The sequence below is a fragment of the Drosophila subobscura genome, chromosome E (genome assembly GCF_008121235.1).
Source record: "Drosophila subobscura isolate 14011-0131.10 chromosome E, UCBerk_Dsub_1.0, whole genome shotgun sequence".
Taxonomy (NCBI): domain Eukaryota; kingdom Metazoa; phylum Arthropoda; class Insecta; order Diptera; family Drosophilidae; genus Drosophila; species Drosophila subobscura.
In genome coordinates this window covers 19,946,053-19,971,349 of record NC_048531.1, presented here as the reverse complement: position 1 = coordinate 19,971,349, position 25,297 = coordinate 19,946,053, and the positions used below count along the sequence as shown (strand labels likewise).

General features: G+C 46.4%; 2 protein-coding genes across 30 annotated transcripts in view; both read right to left on the bottom strand.

Annotated features, from left to right (window-relative positions):
- LOC117891821 (mitogen-activated protein kinase kinase kinase kinase 5) overlaps positions 1–11,334 on the bottom strand; it is a 46,188-nt gene extending 34,854 nt beyond the window's left edge. For 2 of the 5 annotated variants that reach the window (XM_034797556.1, XM_034797558.1), the window contains exons 1-2: positions 11,208–11,334; positions 10,128–10,573 (exon numbers count right to left, since the gene is read on the bottom strand). In XM_034797556.1, coding sequence (XP_034653447.1) covers positions 10,128–10,253 — 126 coding nt within the window. In that variant the 5' untranslated portion in view covers positions 10,254–10,573; positions 11,208–11,334. The remainder of the gene's footprint in view (positions 1–10,127; positions 10,574–11,207) is intronic. The other 3 variants (XM_034797553.1, XM_034797555.1, XM_034797554.1) reach the window with 2 other exon arrangements.
- Positions 11,335–12,500: 1,166 nt separating this feature from the next.
- Positions 12,501–24,894, bottom strand: LOC117892153. 25 transcript variants are annotated; one of them, XR_004648686.1, is made up of 17 exons: positions 19,881–20,063; positions 19,076–19,628; positions 18,874–18,996; positions 18,239–18,340; positions 17,992–18,171; positions 17,709–17,918; positions 16,879–17,090; positions 16,402–16,819; positions 16,250–16,276; positions 15,770–16,015; positions 15,195–15,645; positions 14,230–14,389; positions 14,063–14,170; positions 13,846–14,001; positions 13,597–13,680; positions 13,048–13,251; positions 12,501–12,810 (listed from the first exon to the last, which is right to left on the bottom strand). XR_004648686.1 is itself a non-coding variant. In XM_034798202.1 (16 exons), exons 2-16 carry the CDS (start codon positions 19,553–19,555, stop codon positions 12,799–12,801), a joined length of 2,898 nt encoding a protein of 965 aa, XP_034654093.1. In that variant the 5' UTR covers positions 19,556–19,628; positions 19,881–20,063; the 3' UTR covers positions 12,501–12,798. The 25 variants fall into 25 exon arrangements, 7 of the variants coding, with proteins under 7 accessions (XP_034654093.1, XP_034654092.1, XP_034654094.1 ...); XR_004648688.1 differs by having other exon boundaries at positions 13,668–13,680; XR_004648695.1 differs by lacking the exon at positions 19,881–20,063 and adding an exon at positions 24,522–24,894 and having other exon boundaries at positions 13,048–13,680; positions 19,076–19,542.
- Between the last annotated feature and the right edge of the window lie 403 nt (positions 24,895–25,297).

The following is a 25,297-nucleotide window of genomic DNA, read 5'->3' as shown; positions in this document are numbered from 1 at the left end:
ATCAATCACCTTTGAAATGAGCAATCGCTCTGTCCCCTCTCTGTCCACACAAGCCGTCTGCACCGGCAACTGGCTCTCCAATGAAACGTGACCGTTTGACCAACGACCAAAGGGGTGTCAAAGGGGGGAGCCACTCGCCAGTCGGAAGGCAGTTTCTTAACGGTTATTGCGTTTTAAGACAGAAAACAGATATCCCATTGGCCATAAATTCATTGAAAATGTGACTCTCTCGTCTCCCAATTCAAGCCCCAGAATATCTGTGGAAACTTCTCATTTGTTGCCCCAAAACAAAGTTTTCGACCAGCAACTACATGTATGTACATATGTATTTGCCCCAGAAGAATATTCATCAGTTCTTGCAGTTCCCCATCAAATGAAGCGAGGCGTTGGCAATGTTTTTACAAGATTTTCTATGGCATTTGACAAATTCTGTGGATGTTAAATATCGATTCACTTCGATCGAAGATGATTTGCAAATCGATGTTCTTCTCTACGCAACAATTCAGTCTAGACTCTAGAGTGGTTTTAATGTGGGCAAGCGGCAAGCAACGATGGAGAAGTCACGTTGTAGGCAATTATTTTTCGTTTCGTATACGCCCCCACATCTCCCGCTCTCTGTCGTTCCCTGGAATTGATAATCAAGAGCGATAAGAGGAAAATTGATTTGCAACCATAAAGAAGGACAAAACAGAGGGGCAGAGGAACTTAGTGGCTTACCTGCCGCAAATGGAAAACATTAATATTGGAGATTAACATTCAGGACTCCAGATTGAGGCCGTTCGCTGGTGGGACAGGATGGAAAAGGGGGTGTGGCACAACAAAGCCCCCTTTGTGAGAGCTAGCCAAAATTGGTTTTGTCATCAGAAAACAGACCGAAAGAGGGGGAGTGGCGTCGTCTGCTGCTGTCACGGCCGCTCTTTGATGGCAAAGAAAAGAGAAAATCTGGAAACACATTTCAAACTGCAGTATATGGCTGCACGGAGATATTCCATTGTAATAGGGCCAGTGGCAGGTGAAGGACCGGAGATGGAATTTCGGTTTCAATTTGTAGAAAAATAGAAAATTGCATAATTGAAGAATGCTCGGTACATAGTGGGCTGGCAGGAACCTGCCTCGCCCTGTGGCTGCGGCTGTACATGGGGAGAGGGATGGGAGGCGCCTCCTGCATTTTTTGGTGGAAATTCTCTCTCCGCTTCTCTCTGTCCCTTCCTCTATCCATTGCTCTCTGTGTGCTTCATTCTGGCTTTTGGCAACTTCACCCCTTTATTTTTAGCTTTTTCCTTTTTGTTTCTGAATTGTTTGTGAAAAATTGGTCAGCGGTTTCCACTCTCCTCTTTTTTCTGCACCGTCGGAGCTGGAATATACAGGCCTGAGCCTGAGCCTGAGCATGAGCCTGTGCCACAGGAGAGGAACCCCCTGCGAGAACATTATTTGTTGCATGCTTGTGTGTGTGTGTGTGGGCGTTTGGGGTGGCTGTGCAAAAATATATGACAACAGTTTGTGTTCTGCGTTAAATTACGTAATGTGCCGGAAAAGGAACTTCATCAACATGTTTCAGCCCCTCCCCCCGACCGACTGCCTTCTGTTACAGACACAAATCAAGAGCACCCGCTTTTGCAGCTAACAAAAAGGAGAGAGCGAGCAGGAGAGTGTAAACGAAATCTCAAGCTTTTCAAGCAGTCGCGAGACTTTCAAATGAGCTCCGCCTGGGCCTAGGCATGGGCCCGCTTCATCATCATTTACCGCTTAGCGGTCGTCATTCGTCATCTGGATTGCGCCGCTCACACATTTATCTTTTCATTCGATGCTTGAAGCTCAAGGTCATCGCCTCTCTCTCTCTTTCTTTCTCTCTCTGCGGTTCTCCTCTTTCGTACCCCAATGAGAATGCGTTACAATGAGTTCTTGAAAGGTAGAACACCGAACGGAACGAACAGTGAAGAGCCGCACACTTCTCATCAGCAGGCAGATGCGTAAAAAAAGCATCGCGTAGCAGAGGCGTGAGTCTAGGAGGATGTGCACTGCACTGTGGGGGAAAGAGCAGAGTGTAAATGTAGCAAAACTTTTATTTAAATTAAGTATCTCTTTATTTATTTACTCTCCCCTCTTCCCAGCCACCCCCTTCTCAAATTGTCTACGCCTCTGTCTCCCTCGCTCTAATGAAGCGCGTTTCACCAGCAAACTTTGAACTTGAGGCAAACAATGTTCATTATTGGACAGCCCCATGGCAGAAACTCAATCGGCAAGAAACAGAGAAGGAGAGAGACAGAGAGAGAGAGAGTGGTAGTGAGAGAGACTAAAAGATATGGGCAATGGGTGCCCCCCTCTCCATGAAAGATACAAAGGAAACACAGACTCATTCATACATATGTACATATTTATGTACATACATATGTTTGTATGTACATACATATGCACATACATACATATATAAATTATTAGATGAGGCAAAAGCGTTGCTAAAGACTTTTTATTTGACTTGAAGTTTTCTTTGGCTCATTTCATCTCTGCTCTTCTCTTCGCTTCTCTTCCACATCATTTGCTTATTCTTTCTACTTTTATTGTTGTTCTTTTCCTGATTCCTTTCTTTCTTGCTTCTACTGCTGCTTGTCTCTTTCCTTTCCCGTCCCATCTATTTATGGTTTTTCCTAAGATTTCTTGGTCTCTCTACTTCATTTTTATCATATTTTTTCCCCCATTCCCTCACCCACCTCTCTCAACACTCTTGTCCTGCTATTACAAGTAAAGCTTCAATAACTTTTTTCCTTACTTTTCCCTATTTCTCCCCTCGTTCGTCGGGTATTACTCTTTATGGTTGTTCTTTGACGACCGATGGCTCTTCTTTGGGACTTGTTGTCAATTTTGCTAGCAAATGTGTTGCCCTCCCTCCCTCAAGCACCGCTCTACTTGTGTCGGTCTGGTTTATTACGCTCTGTTTCTGTCTCGGTTTTAGTGTTTAGATTCAATAAACAGAAGAATCTGGTTTGACTCTTCCAAAAGGGAAACTCCATTAACTAATTACTTCCGAACACACACATACTGCAGACACTCCACCCCACCACTCACATATGGTATTTTAAAAACTTATTCCATTGTCTCCCGCTCTGTTCTTCTGTTCCACAAAGGAAAAAGTTTACTTCAGGCGTATGCAACTATACATTTAATTTAATTGTGTTTTTGTGTCTCTTAAAGTCCCTCTATCTCCAGGCTCTATCTCTGTCTGTTGTTCTCCCTGTTCCCCTATTCCAGTTTGTGTCAAAAGCTCTAAAAACATTTTCGACACGCTTCTCGCTCCCAGTCTCTCTTCAATCCCCTCTACACATACATATGTATGTACATATGTACATACCCATCATAAGAATTTTAAAAATGTCGTAATTTTTCCCTTAATTAAATTCGGATATGTTGGTGTTTAGCGGCGATAGCGCTGTCCAGCCTCACTAGCGGAATTAAGCATCACGTAACCTTATTTAACGTAAAGTTTAACGGAAGATCTGCGGCCGTTCTTAACGGCCCTCATCTTATGCAAATTCCTTGAAGGCTAATTATTATTTTTGGCTGTTTGTTTTCATTATATTGCCAACTGTTTTTGGGGGCAGACATCCCTTCTGCCATGAGCACTATGATGGAAGGAATTATTATTGATGAGAGCACTTGGTCTCGCACAGCTGGCGTCCGGCGTGGTTCTGAAAAATCGATTGAGATATTCCAGCCGTTCCCCATTCACATGCCCCACTTATTACTCTTTACAGGAGAATTTCTGAATGTTGTGCATTTGACAAATTCATTTTTCTCCCACTACTCTCTTTCCCCTTCTTCCATCCTCTCTCAGTCTCTCTCTTTCCCACTCTTTTTCTGTCTGGAAGCAGACTGCAAATTGGAATTACACATTTTAATGGGAATTAGTTTGGACAGAAAGTTTTCGACTCGGCGCAACTTTTTGGTTTGGTGGCTAATGGAATTATGCAAAGCAACAAACAACAAAACTTTTGGCCTCCGATTACAAGAGGTTGACTGGCTGTTGGGTGTAGACCCTTCCCTCCGAACAGTCGACCAGTTTTTAAGTAGCTCATTTTACTTGCATAATTCCACAAGTTTTTAATCATCTACTCGCTCTCTCCCCTCAGGCAGTGAGTAGCAAGTGCAGTCGGAAAGGATGAACATAAAGGGAGCTCCAATTATTCCTCCTTGCAAATAATTTAGGGAAACAAAAATGTCAGGTGTAGAGCCCGGGTGGTTCGCTAAAATCCAAGAGGCGAATGCCAGGCAGCATGGTATCAATAGCTCTCTCTCTCCCATCCAGTTGCGGGCTCTATTCCTTGGCGCCTGCGCAACGCTGCTGCACGCGGGCTGCCTCTAATGCCGCTACCACGCCCACCATCTACAACATTGTGACTTTATGTCTAAAATATTTGTTCGATTTTTATTCCCATGCCCGGTGGGTGGAGGGAAATGTGTGTGCAGGGGAAGGCAGGCGATGTCTTCACTTGCATAGGTTTATGTTTGGACGCTGCTGATGATTATTTTAATATGGCAACAAAACTTATGCATGGGGCATGGTGTATGGGGTATGGGGCAGTGGCAGAGGAGGTGGATGTGGGCAAAACCAAGTTATAATGAAGGACAAAGTTTTGGCAGCTACACATACACATACACATACACATGTACATGAATATGCATTCGAACACATACAAGCACAGAGAAATAAAAAAGTTAAAGTTGGTTAAAGCCTTTGCGAGATTGGCCAAATAACGAGCTGTAAACACTACCCGCTGGGGGTAGAGTTGGAAGGGATCTGGCACACATCCAATTGATGGGATTGCTCTTCAAACGGGACCATCTCCATCTTCTTCGGAAGAGTGTCCATCGGATAAGCACAAGAATGAAAGAAGGAAGAACGGATAAACCAAGCCGCTCAATATTTAAGGAAAATGTTAAACGGAAATGAGTGAGGAAATGAAGGGAAAAACTAAAGGAGAAGAAGCAGAATCCACCACATCTCCGTCTCTTTTTTGTGTGGGAAAGACATTTGGACCAAGATGAATAGTGACAGAATCAAAGACAGGCCAGACCACAAGGTAAAAAGGCGAAAGATTCACTGGCACAGGCAGCCAGAAGTATCTGCTACTTTCTAGGTCCTGCTCCTGCTTTTCCTCCTATTGCTTGCCAGAGACAGAGACAGAGCCAGCGCAGGACAAGTGACAAGCCACACAACGTCCAAAAGCGACAAAGGAAACCTTCCTCCATGGTACTCCATGTTCACGCCCCACTCCCATTCCCACTTCATCTCCCGACAGGAAAGAGTCTACCACAGACCTTTTCCCGTTCCTCCCACTACGCCACCCATTTTTCTCCACCCAGAAAAACAAAACTTTAAACACGGCAAAGAAAATAAAAACAAAATTCCGATTTAGACTTTTATTTTGAATTTCCCTAACATTTTATTTGACTTTGGGGACGTCTGCTGATGTCGGTGATAGCTAAGGGGCCAGCGAGCAGGGAGCAGGGTGGGGCTGTCTAGGGGAGGTATGCAATATTTCTGATATGTTTTAAAGCGAAAGGATAATGGAATAAAAGGCTAGGAAGACGAGAAGGGTAGAGCTCTTCCTCAGGCAATCCTAATATTTGCACAACTGGGATTTTTCTGGTTTTGCGGCAGAAGGGAGTCGTTTGGGGCGGGGGAATCGGGCTGTGGGTTCAGGGGTCCCTGGAGTTGGGTTTTTATTTAAATTTTCGTACATTTGAGTTGATTTGGCGAGTGGATTAGTTTAGGCTCAGTGGACAAGGACAAGGTGGAGGCAGAGGGGCGGTCAAATAAAAGGACACACAGATGGAGGCGACAATAAGCGGCAGAGGTGGCACGGTGGCAGTAAGTTCTGTGTGGACTGCTGCTGGTCTCCTCGGTCAGCTGGGAGTAAGGTGCAGCGGTGGGGGAGGTCCATTACACGAACACGTGTCCCTGCTAATTGCCACAAGTTGTTGATGTTCCTGTCTTGTGTTGTCCCATGCGGAACGGACCGGGTTATGTTTAAACCAAATTAAGGCGCTGCTCCGATCAGAGACCACCCACAGCCCCCATGCCGCATCCGTACATACGTACGCATATGTACGTATGTACGTTTAAGGGATCTGCTCACTACAAATAGTGTAAGGGTGCATGTGGCCTGACCTTTAAGCTTTTCTAAATTTCTGAGCATTTGGCATTGGATACAGAAATCGATATCTGGCCGATATGTGCCGCTTACCTCCCAACAAGTCAATGAGCAGTACAGTGTAATGAGTGAACATGGATTACATGTTGTATCGAGTTAACTCGAATGCAGTGTCTGTTCAGTATAGAAACATAGTTGCCAGAATTGTTGTTGCATCCACATTAGACACAGCTGGAGCTACTGAAACACCACGCCTAGCCAGAGATGGCAGAGCCAGAGCCAGAGTAAGAAAATGAGAGAGAGAGAGAGAGAGAGCGAGACAGAATGCAGCCACAAGCCTCCACCAAAACATTGCAACAGCCGGATGGCATGAAACCCGTAACTGCCCCACAGTCGGGTGCCCTTTTGCCCCTTTCCCTGCCCCTTTCTAACCCGTTGAAGACGTGCAAATTATTACCACGGCAGAATTAGGTCAACATGGCGACGTCCCTCTAACGCTGCCGCTGCCACTGCTACTGCCTCTCTTACTCCTCTACCACCACCCCAGCCCCTTCGCCAAGCCCCAGTCGCTGGTTGTATAGTAATGGCGCTTTGTTGTTGCTAAATTAAGGGTGCCATTGCCACCCTCACTCCCCACTTTACACTCTCACACACATTTTCTGCTTTGTTTTCCTTTCCTAGGAAAAACTTTGCCGCGTTTCTCATTTAACATTTAAATGTGGCACTAGATGTGGATGTGGTATTGGATGCGGATGCGAATGCGGAGGCGTTGAAACTGTCTCAGTGTTTGCTTAACGGCCATTGGAGTTGGGCGTGTCAGCATCCATTTGCATATCTGCCCGCTCATACCATCAGCGTGAATCCATCGCTGCCATCCATTCACCCAGCGAAAACCTTCGGAATTTTGTATTCTTAAGGAACATTCAAGAGAACGGTGGGTGGTATGGGCGGAGTGGAGGTTGGAGGCTATGAGAAACCCTTTGACATTTTCTTTGTGGCGCCCTCTTCTTGTTTACTGTGCCGCAACGCAGTTCAAGGCAAACATTTTTCGGCAGGTTACAGACAACGCCACTGCCCTCCCCTCACCCATCCTATGTTGTCTAGCCTGACAAAGTTGTTGGGTTTTGCGGGTGCAAATGATTTGGCTTTGATTCTGCTTTTGTTTTGTGAACAATTTTGAGATAGAACAGTAAATTTGGGGGAAAACAAAGGAACAACAAGCTGCAATTCAACAGCAAAAAAAAAACACAGATGCATAAGTATACACATACATATGTATGTATGTACATATGTATATACAGACGCAGCGTCTGCTACGTGACCTCCTTCACTCCCTCCTGCCACTGCCCCATCAACCCCTCACTAGGCCACTTCACGGCGCTGCTTCAAATTCACTTCACTTCGTTCTTTTCTCTAGTAATTTTCTGTAGCCTTCCATCCCCTAGACCCTTCACCCATGCACATATTTAAGTCTCGTTCTGTAGAGATGGGTCGTTTTCCCTCACCCCCTCTTCAATCGTGTCGAGAGCTGTGCGCCACTTTTTTCATGTCTTCATGCGTGTTGCATGAACAAATACAAACAAAATAAAAACAAGAAAGAAAGGCTCTTCTTGGGGGGACAAAAGCTTGTGGATACCCTCGTTGCAGGAAGATTGTTTCTATGGTCTCGATATGTATTAACTATTATCGTCCGAGTTGAGGCTTTGACTGATCTATGAAAAACAAACATTAGGGTACTGCTCCTACACAGATCTTACTACGTGCATATTGAGTCCGGTGCAAAAAGTTTATTATTGTCGTAGTACCCTCTGAAAGGGTACGAAACCAGAAAGAAACAACGACAATGACGAGGATGATTGTTAGAGTGTGGCAGCAGCCACAACAACAATGGTCATATTGTGTTGCGAAGTCAAGTGACGGGCGACGGTAATCACACACACACACACCACCCACGCTCTTGTGGTACGCATAAAGTATGTACATATGTATGTATTTGTATTTGTACTACTTTCCATTGCATAACTGAAACCTGGCACTTTTCATTTTTTACGCTTTCCTTAGAGCAGAGTCCACTTATTGGACTTTTCCTTCTGCGTCGCCTCGCACTCGAATTTCCGGTAATGAAAACCTTGTTGTAGCACCTCTGCCCAACTACCCACTCAGCCACACCACCTTGTCAGGTGCAATTTAGTTGCTCCCTCTAGCTCTTACTTTTTTCTGAAGCACTGGAGCACATACATATGTATGTATGTATGTACATATTTATGTATGTATGTACATATGTACATACATATTTGTGCGACTATTTGGAATAAATCGATAAGAAATGAGGCGAAAGAGCAATTGAAACAGTGGAAACCAAATGCCTTCCCTGCCTACCCGACTCCTTCCTTATCTGATAATAGCCTGTCAACTTTGGTGTTATTGTTGCTATTATTATTATTACATCTTTCCATTGTAAATTAATATCGTGAAAATAGCTGCAAAAGAGAGCACAAACAGGAGAACGCTTTTCGATTGACCAAGCACTTCAATTGCGTTTCCCATTCCCCATCACACTCTTCTCGTATACACATATGTACACATGCATGTACATATGTACGTGCATATGTACATGGCCTGTCCGTACAATTATGGACACGTACAGATCTGTACACTATTTGAGCGAGAGTGTGTTCCATGCCAAAACTTTGTGTAAACAAAGAACGAGAGAGGAGAGATTTGTAAACAGTGTGCAGGAATGAGATGAAATGAGAATTGCCAGCGGAATGTTCTAATGATGTGATGTCTGTGCGAGAGTGTGGCATCAAATTGTATGTATGCACTATGTGTGTGCACACATTCCCCTGGCAACGAAAGTCCGCAAAAGAAAAACAAAAGACAGGGGAACGAAGAATAGAAAAGGGGAATTTGGAATTGAAACTGAATTCGAAACCGAAATCGAAACCAAGTTGAAGCATGCGCCGCCGACTTTGCGGATGACGCATCCTCCTCATCCAAAAGACCGCGAGAGAGACAATCCAGAGTGAGAGAAGACGAGGAGGGGTGGATAAACATAAATAAATAACACATTCACGATTTTAATCCCCATATTCAATGCAAGCGCGTGGCTGCGAGTCAGAGCGTTTCAAGGGAGGGGAAACGACGGCCCCAGATTGAGGGGTGACCCATAACCGATGGCCGATAAGTAGAGTGGAAAGCAATCGAATGTATGTACATAGTCATCTGAAGGAGTTATGGCAAAGAAAATGGGGGTGATGATATCCCACGGGATTCCACATTGGAAATATCCGTATCCGCCTTGCACCACTGTGGATCAGTAATGTCTGCTCTTTGGAGCAGTAGGACCGCCCCTAACAGCGCAAATGCATTATGCCACGCCTTGCGTCCCACAGTACAGTCCAAGGTACAAGGGCAGCTTCTTGGCCAGAGAGCATTTGTCATATTTCCACCAGCAACGGGCAGCTAGCTGAAACATGGAAGCAGGCATACGCAGGGAGGCGGCAATGGCGGAAAAAGAAAGAAACGCAAAACTAAAATTGCGCATATTTTGTGCAGAAATAACTTGGAGAAGCTGAAGGGGGTGCCGAGGAGCGTGGAGCATGCGGTGGCAAACAGATGTACAAATGAGTGTGCCAAGTGGGAGATATGGGGGGCTGACGATGCCACTGGGGCTGGTATTGTGTATGGGGCTGCACATGCACCCAAGCTGGGAGCAGGAATGCAAAGAAAAACAAAAGCCGCAGATGGGAAAGGATAAAAAGCATTCTAAATCGAGGCACGCTTTTCATTCGGTTTTTTTTGTGTGCGTAACATTCCCGGGATAGATGGTAAGTGCAGGCCAGACCGAGCTCCGCAAAGTGGCTCTTATTCTGCCGCAGGACAGACGTCTGTGTGCAACATGGCGTAAGAGACGTACCCTACCCCTACGCCCGTGTCTGGGCTATCACCCATCACCTTCATCACTGCATCACTCACCTTGTATACATCGCCGTAGGTGCCGGAGCCAATCTTCTGAATGAGCTCGTATTCGTCCTGCGGATTGCGCCGCGAGATGTCCGAGCTAAGGAGGTTGGCGTTGTGGTGGCTGTGCGCGGCGGCCATTTTGCGACCGAGTCGAGTCCCCGATCGGAGTCCGAATTCGAGGTCGAATCCTACCAGCTGATGCTCTCTTTTTGGCTCTTCTTTGCGTTCTCTGCTTTCGTTCACTCACTATCGACAGCTTTTCTTTGGTTTTATTTTACTGGTGATTTGTGGTCGCCCATCGATAAAGATCACGCTGCATTTTGTCCGACTGCTGAAAAGGGCAGGCGGGCGGATTACACACACATTAGTCACACACAAACACACGCGTGCTGCACACACAGACTTTCAATTGCGTAACGTTAACTGGACTTCTTTGTCTAGATCGAAATTAGCCCAAACTGAAATTAGCAAATACGAAATTAGACAAGAACGTTATCGGATACGGGAAACGGCAACGCAGACAGCGAAATTTGCAATATTATGACGCAGAAAATTGTGGAAACAAAAAACAAATCAAACAGCACGAACAGCTACAACAACAGCAGCGGCAATGCTAAATGGAGGGTATGGCAGTTGTACAGTGCGGCCTCCCAAGCTATGCCTGCTTCCACCTTGTACTTGAAATACCTTGCGAAGAATGATAAACGCATTGCAGCGTTTGGCAATGGACAAGAGAAAGCGTTTTTGGCGGGTGGTGGGGGGCATAAGCTTAGTGCTTTGCGGGGCAACAGAACAAAAAGTCTGTCTTGTTTTTCTCTTCCGTATGCACTGTAATCGGCTATTGTTTATTGAACATAGCACTCGACCACAGTCATGGCATAGATTCCCCAATTGGGAATATGCACAGACAGAATAGCGACGACACACGCGACAACAAAAACAAGGGCGTCGCGACACACTGCTGCGTCGACGAAGGCGAGGCGTGTCGCTTTGTCGCCTGACGACTGTGTTGTTGTGGTTGTTGTTCTAGCTGCTGTTTGTAAATGTATGAGAAACGCACCGACGCAAACACGTGACTGCTACCGAGCTTACTTTTAATTTTTTTGGCTCACGGAGAATTTTGCCAATTTATTAGTTTATAATAATTTCACGAACGAAAAATTTCACACGCTCCGCGCAGCCCAAAATGTTGTTGTTTTTAATTCGTAGACTTTTGTGTGACCGGATTTAAAGGAGAAATCTACCCGTCTGACCCTCAGAAATACGCTAAAATATACTGAAAATGTACCGAAAAACACCGTTGACACCATAACATTTTCTTCGATTTAGATATTCCGCTTAATATTACCAGTTTATCGTGACTCTAAGCTCTTAACATATAATTTTACCCGATTACTGAATTAATACTCTGAAATGAAGCTTATTATTATTACTCTTTTTGAGTACTGCACAAAAAAGTGTCCTTTTATCTAACATGGTAACTACGTGAATACTGCACATATGCTACATACCAAATACATATTTATTACAGAGTCACCAATTATTAAACTAAATTATTAAAGGACAGAATGTCGATTAAAGATTAAACTGATTAAAGACACATGAAATTGAAGAGAAAAATGGCAACTTAAATTTAACATATTTACTATATTCACTTTGATATGATTGTGATTGTTTTATTGAAAGAAAAACTCGGTCGCACAGGTTGGCAGCCATCCAACTATTCAGCTGGGTGCTGGGCATGTTCATGAGCTTGACGGACCCCAGAGGCTAGGACTAACATAAGCATTTAAGTGGCTGATTATTAATTTCTTCTAATTTGTATTAACCCGCAAGAGACCGATATCGAAAATAAATACTTTAAATACATTTACGACTTTGTACGCCGTTTCAACATTCAACCAATCAGAGGATTGGTCAGGAATTTACTCTCTTTCTCTCATATTTGCGTTTCAAATATGAGCAAATATATCACCAGAAATATACCAAAATTAGAATAATTTCACACTTCCAAATGTACCGTACGGTAAATACGAGGGACTACGTCATTTGACTACTTGTTGCTTGTCAACCGTTCAATGTACATATACCCTATTTCCAGTTTTTTGCTGGCCCATACAAATATATGCTGCCAACAATTTATGGTTTGGTACTAAGTTTTCTAAGATCACGACAGATCGAACACATTTTTCCTGAAGTCGTTAGAAGATAGGCCTGTTTCACCGGTTTTCATTGAACTCGATATTTTCGTGCGATAAGATAATCGCAATTTGTAAAGAAACAACTCAACTCACATTCAAAGCGATTCCAAGACTTTGGCGCGAACTTGTACCGAATCCAATAACGTTAGGCTTTTACCAGTAATTTCAATTGAACAATTCTTAGTTCGCTCTTATTTTGTACAATTATTATTCGTGTTTGTAGAAAATACAAAATATCAAAGGGGTCTACTTGTTGACACAGAGAAAGGTTAAAAACGAAACCAAAGAACTTATTGCACATGGGTGTGTGTGTGTGTATATAAATAAATAACATAATTTATCAAAGATTTCGATAGCCGAAGTGTCCTGCTGTTCCTCCTTCTAAGCATAGTAATTCGATTAAGTGTCCTCGGGGCAGGGAAGGATGATGAATGATGACGATCCTTTACAGTTTCCGTATACTCCGATCCGCCGCAGCTGAGTTAAGTTTTGTTCTGTGAAGAAAAACAAGCAATATCGGATTAGTTGGGTCTGAAGAGGCAAGAAAATTCAATAAAACTAAATAAAAAATGCTTCAAACAACAAAAGATCTTGCCGAATCACAAGCAATAAGCAGAACAATCGAAACCGAACCGAACAGAACGTAACGGAATGGAATGGAGCTGTTAATTTAGTACACAACACAGTGGTTTGGTAGAGCAGAACAAGGAACTTCCATGCAGATGGCTTACCCGCCTAAAGAGTGGATAGTTCTCACACGTCCTATAGCCGAACGTATCTAGAACTGAGGCAGTTTTGAAGGATCGAAGGAGGAGTTTCAGAAGGATAATTGATTGCGTTCTTAAGAATCGGCCGCTGCCGCCCTCAAACTAATTAGAGTATTGTGTTTTGTTTGTTGATTGTGCTGCAGCTAAGCCTACTGCTCAATGTCCATCCTGTGTCCGTGTGGTGGACCGAGATGGTTGTGTGGTGGTCGAGTGGTGCGATGGAAGAAGAGCTCGGATTAATGTCGAGACAGAAGACAACGGAACTGAATTCAATTTAATTTATGGCGTGGCCAAGCTTGATGGATGAATGGAGGTGATCAGATGATCGTAGTGGATGGTTAGCAGTCAGCAGAAGCCGAAGCAATATTGTACATATGTAATTCAAGCCAAATTTAATCAGAGCTCTAAACGCTCTTCCGACGCAAATTCAAAGATCAAAATAATTCAATTATTTGCAATTGCTCTTGGTAAATATTTAACTGCATTTGGCGGAGTTTACAAAAGAAAAATTACGAGTATTTAGATTGATTTGGTAAACAGATAATGCTTTAGATAACTATGTTCAGATCTCTCTCTGTGAGTACCGGATAGGAGCTTCTAAAAGGTTTAAAGGGTTTGTGTTGGTGTGTGTTTTGTGTGTGTGAAAAGAGAGAAAATAAAACGAAATCAATAAATTAGTATGGGGCCAGTCCCCAAAATAGGGTTAAACAAGGGAAGGAGAAGGCGCAACCAAGCCCGAGGGTATCGATCCCGGCCACTTACAGTTCCATGGAGAGCACCGTGGGATTGGGACAGGCCTGGGGCGCCCGTACGTGACACTGCTTGTGACAGATCAGCTGGCAGTCGCGACACTCGTATCCCTGCTTGCCTGGCCTCCGAGGTATGGACTTCATGCAGATCGAGCACTGCAAGCCGCTTCTTTAAGGTCATAATAAGGGGATTATAGGCATGTGGCTAAAAGTTCGAGGTGAGAACTTACCCGCTCAAATGCTTGGCTATGAAGGTGTGATCGTTGTAGATGTGCAGCTTGGTACCCTTGCGGCGCCAGCGCGGTCGCTGGGCAATGGCCAAAGGCACAATAAAGTGGCTGAAACAAAGGTAAAGCATGAGAATCACGGGATGATCAGGATTCTGTTCTTGACTAACCGCTTCACGCCGTTCTCGATGGTCTCCAGGACCAGGGTGGAGGCCTCATGAACGTAGGTCTTGTTGCTGGCCGAGGAGAAACCTGAGATGGCCGAGGATTCTGAAATTGAAGAGCGTCGTGAGTGGTCTGTGATGGCGGAGCCAATGCCCATGCGGGGTCCTGCGTAATTTAGTGTTCATTTAAATAGTGTGTTCGAATAGCATTTCCCATAGTGGAGAGCAGAGATTGGAGATTGGAGGGTGACACACAACCAAACGCCCGATCAGACCAAATTAAATATTTTGCATATGAAAATAAAGAGAGAACAAAAAAATAGATATGAAAAGATAGTGTGAGAAATAATTATAAATATGATCATTAATGCGAACCGAGGGAAGCAGATCCAAAAAGGTAAATATCCGAATCCAAAATAAAGCCAAATGTTTTGCGAAAAGTTTCAAAATATTCAAAGGTGTTTGTGTGTGTGTTTAGTGTAGTGTAGTTTCGGTGGATGACCGTAGAATACATACATACAGGTGTTGGGGCACAGTTCGGTTAGCAGTTGATAGGGAGAAAGTGTAGAGAGACGAACAAATCAATTAACTTTACAGATAAACGTACACGTGAATGATCAATGATGACATTAGCATAATGGCAAGTGAGTATATGGGTGGATATCCCAACGGATATTAAACATTAGGTTACATAAATATAAGTGGGTAGATAGATATACATATGTATGTACATGAAAGAACCATCAACAGTTGGGAAATGCACGGGGGACAACATCTGATGTCAAATGAGATGGATGTCCTGGTCGTGGCTATCCCAACGCTTGATCCAATTATTACGGATATAATGTAGTTCAATGCAGTCCGAAATGTGCGAAATAAGCTCGTGGGGGGAGGGTGGTTGAGGCATGGCCGATTAGAACATGGACTGAGATGCTGGTGCAGGGGGACTGGGTGGGCGATTGGGTAATTACCAAGTGAATTGCTTTTAGACAGAGTGGCACGATCGACAGATAATGAACGGGAAGAATCACCATTGAGGGTTCCGGTGGCGGTTCGGGGTAGTCCTGTCGATGTTGTTGTAGTATTGGCGTAGTTCGAGTTGGTGGCTGATAGTGATTTGTGATTGCTATTGGGCTGATCTGCCGAGAGGGTGCGTGTCTTGGAGCGGCTGAGCCGCTTCTTCAGGGTGCCAAAGAAATTACGTTTTTTGCTGCGCCCGCGGTCGTCCAGCACGTCCATGCCCTCGCCCGTCTGCAGACCCAAATGGGCCCCGTTCCTCGGCAGGCTGTTCGAGCTGTAGCCCCCACCATTTAGGTTGGAGCTGCCGTTGCCGTTCCCGGCCAGTTCACTGCTCCCGTTAAGGTTGTAGTTGTTATGGTAACCGCTGCCGTTGGGCGAGGAGGCTGCATTCGGCTGCCCGAACTGAAAAAACACTCACAGAGATTAGCAGAGGACTCAGTTGCATGGTGAGGGGTGCGGGGGAAACTGCAAACTTTATGCCATGCCATGGAACTCCTGCAACGCTATTGCGAACTCTTGAACTCACCTCCGTGGTGCTGTCCTCGTTGGCTGTACCATTACCGTTACCTGTTTCGTTGAGTGGCTCACTGTTACCGCCGCTCGCCAGCGGCCGGACCTCCGTTCCGGGGTCCAACTCGAGCTCCAGCTGGAGCTGATCGGCCTTGGCGGCTGCGGCCTCGCTAGCGGCCCGTTCGAAGGCCTGGGCCACGGCCTGGTCCAGCTCTGTGGGTGATTCTATGACCTCGATGCGGCCATCCTTGTTAACCTCGACCTGGTTGGGGGGGCGTTGCCGTGGGCATGGTTAGAGAAGCGCGGGGGTTAGGCAAGAACGAGCAATGGAACAGAACAAGAAACAGTTAAGATTAGCTTTACTAGATCCGAATCCTGCATGACGATGCTCATCATGAGGGGGCGGATGTGGGGGGTGGTTAGAGACGCAGTAACTCAATGAAACTCAAAAAGAAACGGATGACCGAGGCTGAGTCGCTGATCGGGCTGAAATTACCTTAAATGCATTCGGATTGCTCGAGTTCTGTGCGGGTTCGGGAATGGAATGAAAGAAACGAAGAAAGAACGAAATTATAGAACCAAAGTGACAGTGGGAGTCGGGAGATGGTGGAGATAGTGCTGATGGAGGAGCATCAGCAGCCCACTCACCCGCTGAACGCTGTGGATGATGAGGGTGCTCTTGCTAGGCTGGCCTCCGCTTCCAGTGGCGGAGAGGGCGCCGTCCTGTAGAGCACGTACCGCAGCGTCAGCCAGGTCGGCTCCGTTGCGGATGTGTTCGTTGATGGCCGGCGTACTGAGGCGCAGGGCCTCCTTGAGACGCTGTGGACGGGCGCCCGCCGGGATCTCGGCTCCCTCGATAAAGACAAAGTCCACGGTGATGGCCCCTGCCACGGGCTGGGTCTCGTAGGGACGTGGCTGAAGCTGCAGTAGCTGGGTGGATGCCGGACCCACGGCCAGCTCGTCGATGCCCACCAGGCCGAGTCCGAGGAATTTGGGGGGATCCGAGGCGATCACTGGATGGTCATACACCTCGAAGAGTATCTCTGCAGATTGGGGGGAGAGTTCACTGTAAAGAAAAGAAAATGAGTTTAGGGATCAGCAGCAGAAGGTCTAGCAAGGTCTCACAAGAGAAAGTGCTCATCCCAGTAAGGTCTGCTGCCGCGTTGGGTGCCTGTCTGGTTCTTCTGGGCAGGCTCGTCCATCTCGATGACCACATAGGGGTCGTGGGCGTCCCTCAGACCCTCACCCTTGACGATTTTCACCAGCAGCCGCCGGCCGGATACCATGTGCTGCGAGTCCCGCAGGCCCACACCTCCCAGGTGGTGCTCCATGTTGTGCTGTGTGTGGAGGAGGCAGAGCATGCAATGAGTCAGTGCGTGAGAGACAGAGACAGAGAGAGAGAGAAAAATATAAGGGTGGGTAGAGAGGGAGGCTCAGAGACAGAGAGAACACTGAGATTGGGTTAGGGCTCATGAAATTCGCCTTTAATTAGCAACTCGTGTGACATTCACTAAAAATTGTAATAATATTGAAAGTATTGATTCCCCTGAAAAGAGAGAGAGCGCAAAAGATAGAATTCTTTACTGGCAGGAAACTGATACGCAAATGGCAACAAGAGGGAGATGTGGAGATAGAGAAGGAAGGCGAATTCCACAAACGAAAGGAGTCCAACAAATGGCAGATATACAAAAATGGAAATATAACACAAAGGCGAAGACAGAGGGAGCAATGAGAAGTGTCTGTTTGTCTGTGGTCTTTTGTCTGTGGAGCAAAGGAGGAACAAAGTGGGATCACTGTACAGGAAAGAGTCCTGTGTTTTGAATTTCTGTGTGAAATGACAACGAGTGACGACGAACTGGAAGAACAGTCAAACACAAGAACGGAACAGGAACCGAAACCGAAACAGAAACTAAAACAGACAGAGGCCGCACTCCGCACTGCTCCCAAACGCTCACCGCCAGGGAGTCATAGTGAACGGGATAGATTACGGGCAAATCCAGGGGCTCCACCTCGGCGCGCGGGCAGGTGGAGTAGATGGAAAAATCCACTGGGTAGACGGTGTCGCGCAGGGCCGTCGTAAGGATGTCGCTGATGACCGTCTGGAGCTGCTGTTCGTCCTGATCCATGGCCTTGATAGCCCCCACGCTGTTCATTGCAATGCGCACCTGTGGCGATACAAAAGGCGAATGGTTTTCCTTCGATTCATCCCATTTACACACTGACAGACAGCACACTTACATCGGGATAGCCCTCCACACGCATCTCGCCCTTGAGGGTGTTGTAGTTCATGGGGATGGCCATGCGGGCACGGAATCGTGACACGGTCACCTTATAGTGGGAGGTCTCTACCTTGCCCGACTTCTGCCGGAAGGTCTTCACCTGCAGCACGGGCATGGCATCGCAGTCGAAGGTGATGAGCTGTGTGGAAACTCCAAATTAGTCCAGTTAGTGGTCTCAACTCACGATTGGGTGAAGGATTACTTACCATGTCCGCCGGATTGTTCTCATCGCAGTTGCAGAAGATGTTATTCAGACCCGGAGCAGGGCTGTCGGGCAGCACCCGGACTACTTCCACGGCCACTCCATGCTTCAAACGAAATCCAGAGAGAAATATCAAATTAGTGCCTGCTGTGATCTGGTTTGGGGAATTTGCATTACGTAACCCGCCGATTGGGGCTTGGGGCTCAGAAGTGAACGTATTTGGGGCGCGATTCAGCGACTCAGTCGAGAGTGACTAACGATTCCGCGCTGACCTTGGCCTACGGCTGGCTCCGAATCGGGGATGGGGGAACGCGTAAAAGGCGATAAAACACAAGAGGAAAAACAAAAACAACAAAAAAACACGTTTCGACATCGGTTACGGCTGAGCGAGTTCTCAGGCGGCTAGACAGGCGGACAGTGGGGGAAGGTAGTAGACGGCCAAAACACTGATTTCAAGTTGAAGAACAAAGGTCAATGGACGCTGGAGACCAAGCTGGAACTCGGCCATGACATCAGAGCCCAGGAAGGTGGCGTGAAAGATGTCAAAGCCGGGAGCTGTCTGCTGATGTCATTTATTCATTCGCTCTTCCACTCTGAAGGTTGTGCAGTGGGCAATGGGCAATGTGGGCAGACACTCACCTCCTCCACAGACTTGCGTAGCGAGTCGTTGATGGCTATCACCCAGGACATGAGCAGCTCGTTGACAATGACTAGATCGCTGTACAGCCAGCGGAAAACCTGGCTGGTCCAAGTGACAGAGCTCTAAGGAGACACAGAAGGGACACAGATTATAGATTAGCAATTGGAGAGAGCGCTCCTTTTAGATATCAGAGTAGCTTACCGTTTCGGGCCCCACCACATTGGAGGGCGGCGGAACATAGCGCTTCTTGCGGTTTTCCGGCCCCGTGGAGCTCTGGCGCACCACTCGACGACGCGGACCGGCGGCACCAGCTGCACCACCGCTTAGGGGCGAGGCCGAAGAGCGACCACGACCAGTCGAGCCGCCCGTCAGAGGCTTGGAGAGATCCTCGACTTTGCTCTTGGTGGCCAGCATGTCCCTCGGCTCGGAGAGTCGCTTCTCCGGCTTGGAGGAGCTGACTACGGCGGCCGCTCCTGGGACCACACTACTCTGGCGACTGTTGGCGGCACTGCTGGACTTTTCCTTGTTGAGATACTTGTGGTAGAGCAGCTTGCACAGCCAGACGGAGAAGAGGGCCAGCACGGCCCACAGAAAGATGAAGATGGCTAGGGAGTCCATTGTTAAATCACCAAGTCCCTCGAACGAACAAATATAGTCATCGATTTGGTCTGCTAGATCCATCGTTTAGCAGCAGGCGGACGAGTTCCAGCCGAGGTCCAGGCGATAGTTCATCATCATTATCGTAGTCGGTGTTCTGCCGTGGTAACAGATCAGATACAGAGAAATAGTGTTATTATAATGCTCTATACTCTTAGATACATGTACTCGCAGTATCTGGCATAGAGAGAGAGAGAGAGAGCAACAGATGAGAGATGCGATGGTTTCTGTATGCCATGAAAGGCCTCTCTCCTTCCCTGCCCCCCAGCCCCATCGTTGGGAGTGTCTATTTATAGAAGGCGAACAGTTTTCATGAAAATTAAAATATGAAAAATATATTGCCACTCACAAAAGTCGTGAGTAGAAGAAGAAACCAGCAGGAGGCACTCTCTAAACGAGGATCACTGATGGGGATAGCTCCTAGATCGGATTGTGCCTTTTCACTTTTAAATATGCTGAGACGGAAGTCTGCCCCAAAAAGGGATTTGGAGGAACTCGAAAGCGAAACGGAACCGAACAGAAGCCGAACCAAAACTGAACTGTCGCCCCTGTCCATCTGAATGGGATGCTTTGCTATGGGAAGACATGGGATCTTCTCTTTTGCGCGAGAAACATTCTCTGTGTATCCGTGAAAGTGCGGAAACTGCGCCGACGCCAGCAGCTCTCCCTAGAGATGGGAGAAGAGCCCCAGTCCCTGCCTTTGAATCTGCCTCTTCGGCTGGTTCGTGACTCGGACGTGCCCAACTCCAACAATTTAACGATTCCATTATGCGGCTGCCGCTGACGTCATAGTTCTCTATTGTTTTTTAGGTCGCAACGAAACACCGCCGAAAAGTAGAGGTGGAGACGGGGCAAAAGAGTAAAAGAGACAGAGAAGAAATGACGTAAGGGAATCAGAGGTTGGGCTCTAGGTTTGGCTGGGGGAATGGGAAATACTTTTAACGACTTCGTCCGATTCTTTATACATACATATTTATGTACATATGTACGGGCATATATACATATGTATGTATGTACATATGTACTGCGCTTGTTCTGCCTTTATTTTTAGATCTTTCCGCACTTTTATATTCTTCGCTTTCCCCTCTCTCTTTATCTCTCTTTTTATCTTTCTCTCACTCTGTCTTACTGCTAAATGCGACCCCTATTCACAGATTTATTAGAAACCATTTGAGAGAATTTGCATTCAACGAAACGGCCAAAGAAAATATGTAGAAAATGCATGTCCACCCCCACCCCAACCACGCCGTCCGTCTGCCTTGGCACTTGTTGCAGTTAATATTCGAACGTTGTTCTGTTCGTGCCCCGTTCGATTGCTTTCCCCATCTGTTGTAACTTTGCTTTTCACGAAAAGCTTGTCATTGCCAAGAACAAAAATGCCGAGCGTGACAGTTCGGCCATTTGTCCGTCGCTCAACCGCGAAAACCATAACAAAACGCCACTTTGCATGCGATAATCTGTTTTATATCAATAGAAATCATTCTGTCTCTATCTATCCACTCCGTCCATCTCTCCCGCTTCACCTCTCACTCACTCACTCTCTCTCTCTCTCTCTCTCTCTCTCTCTCTCTCAAGCTGTCTATCTATAATCATTTCGTCTCTCTTTTGTGGCTCGGAAGAATCTTCTTGTTTTCTTGGTCTTTCTGCGCCGCTGACTTTTGGGCATTCTCTTGCTCTGGGTTTTCCAAGTAGAACCATTTTCAGAAGACACTCACAGCCACTGGCGCGTCTATTGACCCCTTCGGCGGGGGCACTCGCCATGGTCTGAATGGGGCGTCGAGAGGGTGATTACGAGAGCAACAAGTACTCTTCTCTCGTGTATTTTTAACCCGAGAAGAGCACCGGGGCAGCAGAGGAAGCAGAGGAGGCCGCCTGTTGCCAAAGAACCGTCCGTCTGACCCGCCCCACAGCCACAGCGTCCCGCCCGACATGTGTTCACATCGTAAGTTCATTGTTGTCGATTGACAGTAAATGTGTACGATGCACGACCTGATGTACCAACTTATAACGGGCATGGATGTGAAAAGAGTGTCCAAATCTCCCCTGGAAACGCGCACTCTAGAGAGGATAGTGCTCGAAAGAAGTTCAGCCAACATGTTTTCCCGTGTGGCCTGTTTCCACGGTAGAGCCTCTAGTCCAAGTTAATTAATGCTGGCACTGCCACTTCCAGTTCTCACACATGCAAACACTGCTTCTTGGGCAGCACAGAAACCAGTGTTTCTCTTGTATTTAATGATTAAATGAGCCGAAGCCGCACCGCTCGGAGCTTGCAACAGCAACAGGTTGCCAGAACTTCCGTTTTAATTGCTGGCTTCGAAAGGTCAAAGGGTTCAGGTTGAATGCCCGCCTTCGGGAAAGCAGCTGCAGTTGAACGAGTTTAGTCACCTGCCTCGAGAGTGTCGCAATCGTGAAAGTTCTTGGGGAATGCGGCTGAGGCCTTCAAAGTATTCGCAATGCAAACATTTGGAATGAGCACAGAGCGCCTCCGAGTCGCTAGTCACATTAAAACGCGAATAAATATTGAATAGTGTGCATTAATTTCGTAGCTAGGCGCGTAAGAGCCTATAAATAGAGATGATGGGGTACAGCGATCCTAAGCCGGCAATCGGAATACAAACCACAGCCTCGAAGGTCGTACGGCGCAGATGAATCAAAATTGCGGGGGCTGCTCTGGAGGGATAGTCTAGTCTGCCACTTGACTCATCCGACAGGGTTCCACCTTTGATGACTCCGACCGTCTAATCTTATCGAGGAAGGCGCCTCCTCGCCTTCTTCGCCCTTCTTCGTTTATCGCATTTAATTGTTGTTAATGAATGTGAAGTGCTGCTCGATACGATGCGGATCTCGGGAGTTGGACATGGCAGTGACAGCAGCAGGCTCTGTCTCTGTCTCTTTCACCTATTAATGGGTCAATAAAATATGCCAAACTACGACACCGTGGACCGTGGAACAGACACTCGATGATGTCACCGAAACGAATATTCAGAGCGTACAATGCCAGTACATATTCCATTCAAATTGATAAGGCAACGGGCAAGATTTTCTACTTCTCGAACACTGCCATGCCATACCATGCATCGGGTGGAAGCAAGGGATAGAGATCTAATCGAGCTGCCGTGCAAAGCCGGTCGTAACCCAAATTGCACTTCAATTTCTGGCTCGCTCGATTCCCCGATATCGGTTGACCTTTGACTGCTTTGCCACTCGAGCGAGTCAAGGCTGACTCTATTTTTGGATGCTCTGCTCCATCACCGACTGCCAGCTGAGGACGGGAAAATGACAAACAGGGAACGGGGATTTATTACTAATGTTATTATACATACGCACGCGGGAACGCGGGCACGGCTGAGCTGAGTCAAAGTTTTACAGGGCCAACATTTGCACGCAAGCTCTCCACTCCCTTATGTATACGGATGACCACCCAAAAGGGGTGGAGGGAGGCAGAGTTGCGTGCTTATACAACATCCAGAGTTCGAGGCAAAAGACAAAGTTCAGAAGACACAACAGCAGCTACGAATATTTTGCACAACTCTCAGACAAGTCAGAGCTGGAGAACCTTTCGACTTTGCCCTCTGTCTGTGGAAACTCGTTCCGTTCCCATATATGCACATACATACATACATTACCAATTATCGATTAAAGCTCGCCAAAGCTACAGAGAACGAATCGATTGGAGTGTGGAAATTGGACAAGTGGAGCGAACGGCTTACGCAGGACTGCAAGGAAAAATCCTCTATTGATTTTGTGGGTCCTGATTTATTGGGTAAACGAATGCCATGCTTATGTGCTGAGCAATTTGCTCGGCCTGTGCCTACAGTCGGACTGCGAGAGGTATTTGAACCCAAGCTAAGTGTTTTGACCAGTCCAGGACCCTCGGGCGGCCGGGGTTGCTAGGCCAACCATCAATAATTGAGGCTTCGTGTGAACAGTTCAGAATTTAGAATTGGTTTGCCAACGCTCTAGCGTTGCTATCAAAGAATCCTCGGAGAAGAATATATCAACATTTCATGGGTCTATTTCCATTGCCTTTTTACCCAAATCGCACTTTTTTCTGCCAAAAGCTTTGCTTCGCAGACGGAGCTTTTCATACCGGCAAAAGTCGTGGAGGGTGGTGGGTTGAGGGTGAGGCCGGAAAACTGCAGCAATAAAAGTTTTCATTTGTCCCGTTTTCCCTGCGTCAGCAGCTTCAACAGCCTTTGACACAATTTCGACATCTGGGGGTTGCTTTTAAAACGAATGAATGGGGGATGGAGACGCTGCTCACGCACTTCCCATACCCCCCTTAACGAGTAGGCGATCGCTGGAACATCTTCCTACCACAGCAAACGCACCCAAACGAGTCCATGCAGAGCCCATCCCATCCGCTGGGGAGAACTCCCCATTTACATATGTAGGTACTGTACGAGTTTGAAAGGGAATGGATAGTGGGACAGCCAGAATATGAGACGGACGGAGGGGGTTGGTTCACTTACCATGCAGCACGGCGCAACACGTTTTGATGATTTTGTTGATTATCCGAAGGATGTGCGTTGAAATGTTTTGTGGAAGTAAAAATAGATTGCATTATTAAGGAGAAACACGGAGGAGGACTTCTATCATCATTTGTTTATGTTATTTTTACAGTAATTTGTACCGTTTCTATTTTGTCTTTTGGCAAAAATTGTCCTATGTGCTCACGGGGGAGGGGATAGGTGGGGAAAGCAGCATAGAAAATGCTCTGTGATTGATTAGTGACGGAAAGCAATGGGTGTATGTGTGTGTAAGTGCGGAATGACCCCATGTACGTGCCACATGACTGAAGGGTTCCAACAAATTTCGATAAATTCCAATAAAAGAAACTTTTGGGTAACAAATTTCTCTGCTTGTGTTATGAGATAAGTTTGGGGGTTGGGTTCGGGTACGGGTGTAATGCAAATGAGTAGGGGAGGAGAGTGGAGTGGAAAAGCTTGGAAGACATGGTAAACAAATCGTGCACTCTCTCTCTACTCACACGGTCCACCACCAACCAGTCAGCTACTACCAAAGGCCACGTTAGCACTCCGGCGATGGGGTGGAGGCGGAGGATGTATTCCTAGCCAGAACTTTTGCACTGCCAATTTCTCATAAATGGGGTAGGGAAAATCAATCAAAACGTTGACGATTATTTTCGTTTAGTAATAACGCCGTTTAGTAATTTCTTCCGTTATTATTTAAGGCACTCTTTGCATAACAGCAAAGCGGGACAGATACAAAGATCTTCTTGGATTTTGTGATTTTATCACTTTTATCGTTGCTCCTTTGGATGCTGATGAGTAAAGGGCGTCGGAGAGGCGTGGCGAGGCGAGTAAGGGCGTGATAAATTTTACAAAGGCGCGTAAAATAAACTAAAAGAGAGACACAAATGGAACTTTTGTCAGATCTGCTTTTCACATCTGACATAAAACATTAATAAAGTTCAATGCTATTTGTAGAGTTGCTTCCGCTTATTGAAACTCGTTTCTCTTGCTATTCAAATTCCCAATGTCTAGCGATAAGAAATCGTATTGTTTGGAGGGAGCTACATTTGTATTGCTTGTTTGCCGTTACACTGACAAACACACACACCCGAACGTATAGTGAGACACAGCACATGAATGGTTTAGTTGTTTAGATGTATCTCATTTTCAATGCCACGTTACTGGGCCACTAGCCACATATTGCAGCCAGTTTGGGCCAGGCCAGCACATACTCGGGCAACATTTGAATGCTCATTCACACCAGCAACAACAACCACTCGAAACCAGCACT

Excerpts from the sequence above, each read along its gene's own strand:
- LOC117892153 (XM_034798201.1), bottom strand. The coding sequence starts at position 19,555 with ATGGATCTAGCAGACCAAATCGATGACTATATTTGTTCGTTCGAGGGA. Across the intron at positions 14,171-14,229 it reads ATCGAGAACGGCGTGAAGCG|CCACTTTATTGTGCCTTTGG; the intron begins GTTAGTCAAGAA and ends CCTTTGTTTCAG. Across the intron at positions 12,811-13,845 it reads ACGGTGCTCTCCATGGAACT|AACAAAACTTAACTCAGCTG; the intron begins GTAAGTGGCCGG and ends TTTTCTTCACAG.